The following is an 8,505-nucleotide window of genomic DNA, read 5'->3' as shown; positions in this document are numbered from 1 at the left end:
TGTGGAGTTTCCTCAGAAAATTAAAAATAGACCTACCCTATGACCCAGCAGTAGCACTGCTAGGAATTTACCCAAGGGATACAGGAATACTGATGCATAGGGGCACTTGTACCCCGATGTTTATAGCGGCACTCTCAACAATAGCCAAATTATGGAAAGAGCATAAATGTCCATCAACTGATGAACGGATAAAGAAATTGTGGTTTATATACACAATGGAGTACTACATGACAATGAGAAAGAATGAAATATGGCCCTTTGTGGCAACGTGGATGGAACTGGAGAGTGTGATGCTAAGTGAAATAAGCCATACAGAGAAAAACAGATACCATATGGTTTCACTCTTATGTGGATCCTGAGAAACTTAACAGGAACCCATGGGGGAGGGGAAGGGAAAAAAGAAGAGGTTAGAGTGGGAGAGAGCCAAAGCATAAGAGACTCTTAAAAACTGAGAACAAACTGAGGGTTGACGGGGGGTGGGAGGGATGGGAGGGTGGGTGATGGGTATTGAGGAGGGCATCTTTTGGGATGAGCACTGGGTGTTGTATGGAAACCAATTTGACAATAAATTTCATATATTAAAAAAGGAAAAAAATAAAAATAAAAAATAAAATAAAATAAACCAAAGTCCATCTTTGAAAATCCACAGCCACTATCATCCTCACTGGGGAAAAAACTAAGAGCCTTTCCTCTATTGCCACAAAGAAAACAGGGATATCCACAATCTCCATAATTACTCAACATAGTACTGGAAGTCCTAGTCACAAAAACCAGACAACTAAAAGAAATAAAAGGCATCCACTTTGGTAATGAAGAAGTAAAACTTTCACTATTTGCAGATGACATGATACTGTATATGGAAAACCTTAAAGAATCCACGGAAAGCTGCTAGAACTGTTACATAAATTCAGTAAATTCACAGGATACAAATCAACGTATAGAAATCTGTTGCACATCTATATATCAATAATTAAGCAGCTTAAAGAGAAATCAAGGAATCTATCCCATATACAGCTTTACCAAAAACCATAAGATACCTAGGAATAAACCTAACCAAAGAGATGAAAGGCCTGTATTCTGAAAGTATAAAACACTAATGAAAGAAATTGAAGCTGACACAAAGAAATGGAGATGTTCCATGTTCATGGATTAGAAGAACAAATATGGTTAAACTGTCCATACTACCCAAAACAATCCACACATTTAAGGCAATCGCTATCAAAATACCACCAGCATTTTTCACAGACCTAGAACAAACAATCCTAAAATTTGTATGGAACCACAAAAGACCCCAAATAGCCAAAGTAATCTTGAGAAACAAAAGGAAAGCTGGAGGCGTCACAATTCCAGACTTCAATTTATACTATAAAGCTGTAGTAAGCAAAACAGCATGGACTTGGATCAAAAATAGACAATGGAACAGAATATAAAAGTCAGAAGGGAACCAAAAACTGTATGGTCAATTAATCTTCAACCAAGCAGCAAAGAATATCCAGTGGGGGGGGGGGGGAAATGTACCTTCAACAAATGGTGTTGGGGAAACTGGACAGCAACATGCAAAAGAATGAATGTGGACCACTTTCTTATACCATACAGAAAAATAAATTTAAAATGGATTAAAGACCTATATGTGAGATAGGAAAATATTAAAATCCTAGAAGAACACGTGTAGTATCCTCTTTGATATTGGCCATAGCAACTTCTTACTAGATGTCTCCTGAGGTAAGAAAAACCAGAGCAAAAATAAACTACTGGGACTACATCAAAATACAAGTTTCTGTACAGAAAAGGAAACAAAAAAACTAAAAAGCAGCCTATAGAATGGGGGAAGATATTTACAAATGGATCTGATAATATCCAAAATATATAAAATAGTTATAAAACTCAGCACCCCAAAAAGCAAATAATCATATAAAATGGGCATAATATGTGAATAGACATTTTTTCCAAAGAAGACATACAGATGGTCAACAGAGGCATGAAAATTTCAACATCATTCATCATGAGGGAAATGCAAATCAAAACTGTAATGAGATATCACCTCAAACCTATCAGAATGGCTAAAATAAATAACACAAGAATCAAAAGGTTTTGGTGAGGATGTAGAGAAAGGGGAACCCTCTTGCACTGTTGGTCAGAATGCAAACTGGTGCAGCCACTCTGGAAAACAGTATGGAGGTTCTCAAAAAGTTAGAAATAGAACTACCCTATAATCCAGCAATTGCACTTCTAGGTTTTCATCTAAAGAATACAAAAACAGTAATTGAAAGGAATCTGTGCACTTCAAAATTTATAGCAGTAACATTTACAATAGCCAAATTATGGAAACAGCTCAAGTGTCCATAAAATTGATTCATGGATAAAGAAGTACTCAGCCATAAAGAAGATTGAAATCTTGCCATTTACAACAACAGGGATGGAGCTAGAGAGTATCATGCAAAGAAAATAAGTCAGTCAGAGAAAGACAGATACCATATGATTTCACGCATATGTGGAATTTAAGAAACAAAACAATCATAGGAAAAAAAGAGGGAGAGAGGCAAACCAGGAAGTGGACTCTTAACTATAGAGAACAAACCGATGGTTATCAGAAGGGAAGTGGTTGGGGGAATGGGTTACATATGGGATGAGGAGTAAGGAGCACACTTGTGATGCACACTGGGTATTGTGTAAAAGTTTTTAATCACTATATTGTACACCTGAAAATAATATTACACACTATGGTAGCTAGCTGGAAATTTTAAAACTTTTAAAAATGTTTATTTAAGTCCAGAAATGTAGATGTTCTCAGTACCCCATCCATAGTCTCTAGGCATTCAAGGTACCATTGCACAACAGCAAATCTTGCAAACACTCTGCCACTCTGCCTGTGTCTTCTCTGGATGGGGTGTGGGGTTAGCCACCTGCAGGGGAGACCAGTGGTGCTGAGGAATTCATACCCCTGAGAGCAGCCTACAGCCCATTCATAGGACGGTGGAAAAATGACCTAGCTTCCTTGCCCTTTGAGTTGGGTTCTGTGAACAACTTGCAAGAATGTATTGCACACTCCCTGAAGTCATGACAGGACTTAACCCCACTCATCCATATTTGTGACCCTGTGTTGGCCCTTTCCTTCCACTTTTCTCTACTTACTTTCTGTGGTCACCTTCCAAATACAATACTTGCCTAGATTCCTAGTCCCAGGTATGCCAACATAAGACAAATGGTTATGGTTAACATGTGAAGGACTATTTTCTCTTCTACTGATCTTAATAACCTAGTAGATATTAAAAGAATTGGGGCAGAAAAGTAGAAAGATGAGAAAAACTAAAAATGAAGAAAAAAATAATTTTGAAAAGACGGAGGCCTTTTTCACAGCCAAAGGAAAGAAAAGCACAGAGAGATGCATTATATTACATGAATCTGAACACTTTCTTGGGATATACAAGTGATAACAAGGTTGAGAAGGAAAGAGAAAATTGGCGAATGCTGCAAAACTCATCCTTAATAAAATGTTGTCAATTTCCCCAAAGTACATTGAAAGGCCACAGATGTCTAGTCCTACTGCAGGTGAGCCTGGAATTCCTCCCCATCTTCTTTGTTTTAGATTTCACCTATGAGTCGATCCATCAGATGAACTTGATGTTAAACGAGGCAACCTCTTCTGAGCTGGAGCATCATCCACTGGAAGTAGGAATGAACATCAAATAAGCAACACAACCCTATCCTAATGTGAGACCTCAGAGCAGAGCAAGGTAGTTGAGAAGCCATTATAGCACATCAGGGAGATCCATCTTAAGCATGAGTTCTGAGCTCTTTCCTTTGATTCCTCTCTCAGCTGACATAGATGAGAATTGTGAGATAGCCATGGGAACCCCTCTAACATAGCCTTAATTGAGATAATAGGCAGTGTCATCCCATCCTCTTCTCAATGCTTTGCTTCTCAAGCTTTTTCAGGGAGAAATAACCACCTGGTAGATATTCCTCAATAATGCAGATTCCAGGTTCCTACTTCCAGGTATAAGTCATCACATTGCTGTGATACAACATACAAACCAACAATGGCTGGATCATGGCACAAAAATAGAACTCTGACCCACAAACTATAGCAATTTGTCCAGGAATCAACCCCCTTATGTATAATAAACAGCCTAGGAAGTAAGCCTGCCATAAGTCCAACTTGGAAGAAATCGGACTTCTAACTTTAGTAAAATCTAGGACGATAAACGGTAATTTCTGTAACAATAGTACTCAAATTAATATTTTTGGTTAATAACTTCCAGCTTCCCTAATTCTCCACTTCCAACTTAAGACAAACCAGAGAAATCCCAACATGTCCCTAACCACCCTGCTTTTAGTTAACTTATCTCCTTCTTTCCTATGCCAACAATTCCCAGTTGGAGCAAACCTGAAGCTTCTCTTTTTTTCCACTCTAAAGTTTAACCACTCCTCTACCCTTGAGTCTCTGCCAAAATACAAGTGGAAGTGGCTGACTGCCTTGATATGAAGGCTCTGAATAAATAGCCTTTTCTTTTCTCATTTGGCTGGTCTTCATTTATGTCCACAGTGCTCAGTAAGTATTTGTTGAATGACCAAATAAAATAGAACATCAACTGAGTACAAGTTTTGCAGAATAACTGACCAGGCTCCTGTTATGCATGAAAAAACTCCCAGATTGTAGATTTAGGTATTCACTCTGACCCTCAGTGATGATCATGTTCTCTTCCAGCACCCATGGGTGAGGTAAGGGTGAAGACCTCTGAGAGAAGTGTGAGTGAATATGTCAGGGGATGTCCCGTAGGTGCCTTCTTCCTTTGTTTAGATGCAATCTGGGGTGTTTTTCAGAGTTATGGCTATGGGGAATGAACTTTTTCCTGAAGTCAATTCATTAATTTTGGCTTCTTCCTTAGTGTGGAGATTCTGTCTATTCCCTGAGCTCATTATGAGCTGGATTAGGTGTCCTGAAACATCTGATATGCAACTAGAGATGTAAACCTGGGACATGAGCTCATTGTCAGTTTTATGAGAAACAGAAGAGCATCTTGGATGTTTAGTTCCATAAGTTTTTATTTTGGGGCCTTAGAGTTTGGAGGAAAGTGTGTGTAAAACCTTTCCCAAGCCACCATTTGGTCACACATTGCCCTAAGGATTAGATATTTGCATGGTTCTTGTGTCTGGCACATCTCAGCTGAGATTCACAAGGTGGAGCAGAAGGTGAACTGTGGTGAACTGAATGGGGTTGGGGGGTGCTGAAGGGTGTGAGGGAAGACCTGACAGATGAGATACTAAAAGTGACCAAGAAGTGGGAGAAGTTCTTCTGACTTCAGTCTTCAGCCTAGAGACTTACACTGGACACAGATACCTCCTTGATGTCAGGTGACAAAAGTTGTTGGCATCAGAGACCAGATAGATGGTAATCTAGTTTAACTGGGCAAAATTGTGTCCTTGTTTATCCATTCTCTAGTCTCTGGACTGAGCTCCACAGTCAGCAGGCAGACCTGTTGACCCTTCCCACACATATTTCCATGCCACTCTGGTGACTGTGGCTGTGTTCCATTCCTGCCTGTGCTGATCTTGGAATCTACATCCCTGAGCTGTGTTCTGGCTCCATTTACTAGAATGTCTCTGTAACTTGCTATGTCTTATGACTTTCCTATCTACTGCCATGATCTGACTCACCACTTCCAAAATAAAGCCAGAGTTATGCACACAGATGGCCCTATTCCAGTGCATGTAAACCTATTTCCCCATCATAATCACCTGGAGGGCTTTTAAAAATCCACATATAAGGGACATTTTTCATACTCAGTGACCCAGAGACCTAGGGGTGGTATCAAGGCATCTTTACTTAATAAATAAATTTTTAAAAAGGATATCCCCTGGAGTTCCACCACTTCTGGAGTGAGCACTGGCTGTTCCTTCCTTAGTAAATTCAGTGAGAGTGTCTTATATTCAGTGGTTCTAATTAGCTTAGTACCTAACCTAGGTTTGGAACTATGTGAAGTGACTGGTGTACAACCGGGAGATAGGCATAGTCCAGTCTCTTCTCTCCTTTCCAAGGAAGAGAGTGGTGGATATGTCCAGAGAGGCATCATGAGATTCTCATGATACATTTGACATCAATATTTATCTCTGTTTCAGTACCTGTATTGGATAAACACAATAAGTAAATCACATTAATAAATAAGGAAACAAACAAACAAATAAAATGAAAATCTTCATCCAACATAGAAAACATTTTTATTTTTGAACAAGCATTAAACCAGAATGTGATGCCCATTACTGAGGTAATCTGCTGAGAGAATGCAAAACAGAAGAAATATCACCTTTTTATAGACAGGCAGTAACACCCCATTACAAATATGCTTTTGAGATAAACAAGAACTGGTCTTCAAGTAAGAGGATTTGACAGTACCATTTGTGACACGTAGCTCATCTTAGATTCACCTGGTAAAGGGGGTTGCAATCTGTGTTATCTAATTGGCTTTATCCAAAGGAAAAATAAACTTCTCACACTTTATGACAAGAGGTGGTTTTGCCACTTAGAGCATGGTGCCTGCTGAATTAGGGTCCTACTCTCCCACAGAGCCTGGGAGATAGGGGCACTACCTTCCTTGACGATTACATTTCAAAGAGATGGATTCTAGGTCCTTGAGAAAGACATTCCTGGATCAGAAAGCTGGCAAGAAGCTTACTTAGTTTTTAAAAGTTTTAAATAAAAGGCAGAAACGAGGTTACAATGAGAAGTTTTCTAAAGTAAATGCTCTAAGAGGGGGTAATCACTTCTTTTATTTTTTTTATAAATGTTTATTTACTTGTTTCTTTTAATGGGGAGATGGGGCATAATAAGAATCCTAACCAGGCTCTTCAGTGTCAGCGCAGAGCCCCCAATGCGAGGCTCAATCCCACAAACAGTAGATCATGACTTGAGCCAAAATCAAGAGTTGGGAGCATAACTGACTGAGCCACCCAGGTGCTCCTAATTTTTAGTTTGCATTTATCCTTACACCTGTCATCCCTTTTCTCTCCTCGTTTCTCTTTCTCGTCTCCCAATACCTCACTTCCCCTCTTAAACCTATGTCTTAAGTCTACAGCTATTCACCTGTCATTTAAGCCCCTTATCTCTATCCCTTGCATTCACTGGCTCCCTTCCTCTGGGGTTCTGCTCCTTGTGTTTTGAGAGAAGTAAGGATCAAATCTTGGTAGATAAGGATCTGAGGGAAGCTGAAGAAAAAATGGATTTTCACTGCAGGAGGAAAGGGTGGGGCCATGTCAGAGGGTCAGGCTCTGTCTTTTAGAAGAAACAGGAGAAATATGGTTATTTGGAGATGCCAGATTAGTAGTTTCATTTGTTTGCTCCTTTGTTTGTTCTCAGGATCTCAGCCATAGAGCTCTGGAGCCACACCTCCCTATCAGACTTCATCGTTTTGGGACTGTTCAGCTACTCAACATATGATTTCCTCTTTTTTTTTTCCCTTATCCTTCTGGCCTTTGTTGCTTCCCTGGATGGCAACATCTTTCTCCTGCTCATCCAGGCTAATAGGCACCTGCACACTCCAATGTACTTTTTCCTCACCCAACTCTCCATCATGGATCTGATCATGATGAACACAGTGGTGCCCAAGATGGCAGCTAATCTCTTGGGCCATAAGTTCATCTGTTGGGGTGGCTGTTCTACTCAGGTCTTCCTAGTGGTCAGGGTAGGAGGAGCAGAGTGCTTCCTCTTGGCAATCATGGCCTATGACCGGTATGTGGCAGTCTGCCACCCCCTGCAGTATCCTGTGCTTATGAACTGGCAGGTTTGCTCCCTCCTGGCCCTGGCATCCTGGATGGGTGGGGTGGCTGACAGTGTTATGGATGTGGGCATGGTCTTAAGTTTCCCCTGCTGTCACTCTCTGGAGGTGGATCACTTCTTCTGTGAGGTCCCTGCCTTGCTGCACCTCTCATGTGCTGACACCTCGCTCTTTGAGGATCTCATCTATGCTTGCTGTGTGGTCATGCTGCTGCTGCCGCCCCTTGGTGTCATTGTGGTTTCCTATGCCCAGGTCCTTGAAGCTGTCATTAGGATTCCCTCCACTGAGGGTAAACAGAAGGCTCTGACCACTTGTTCCTCCCACCTGGCTGCGGTGGGTCTGTACTATGGAGGAGCCATGTTCAGCTACATGCAGTGGGCCTCCACTAAAACACCAGTGAGAGACCAAGCCACCTCCATCTTCTACACCATCCTCACTCCAATGCTCAACCCACTCATTTACAGTCTGAGGAACTGGGACTGTTTTAAACAGGGACTGTTTTACTTTTAAAAGTAAAAACTCTGATTTGAATTTTGGCATGACGAATCACCCATGGTCTCTTGCCCTTTAAGGAATACCTGGCTCCCTTTTTGTGGTTCGCAGGGCCTCCCAGTCTGGCCTCCAAGCCACCTCCAGTCACGTATTGTACCCCAGCCCTGCTGCAGTTTTCAGGTTTTCAAAGGATTTCTTGCTTTTGTTGCATGAACTGTGCCTTTTCCCACTCTGTGGTGCT

General features: G+C 40.9%; 1 protein-coding gene across 1 annotated transcript; it reads left to right on the top strand.

Moving 5' to 3' along the window:
• Nucleotides 1–7,568: 7,568 nt before the first annotated feature.
• LOC122479354 (olfactory receptor 2M4-like) lies at nucleotides 7,569–8,282 on the top strand. Its single transcript, XM_043573269.1, has one exon. It carries the CDS (start codon nucleotides 7,569–7,571, stop codon nucleotides 8,280–8,282), a length of 714 nt encoding a protein of 237 aa, XP_043429204.1.
• The last annotated feature ends 223 nt before the right edge of the window (nucleotides 8,283–8,505 follow it).

Source organism: Prionailurus bengalensis, chromosome A1 (genome assembly GCF_016509475.1).
Source record: "Prionailurus bengalensis isolate Pbe53 chromosome A1, Fcat_Pben_1.1_paternal_pri, whole genome shotgun sequence".
In the NCBI taxonomy this organism is placed as follows: Eukaryota; Metazoa; Chordata; class Mammalia; order Carnivora; family Felidae; genus Prionailurus; species Prionailurus bengalensis.
This window is presented reverse-complemented; position numbering and strand designations above follow the sequence as displayed.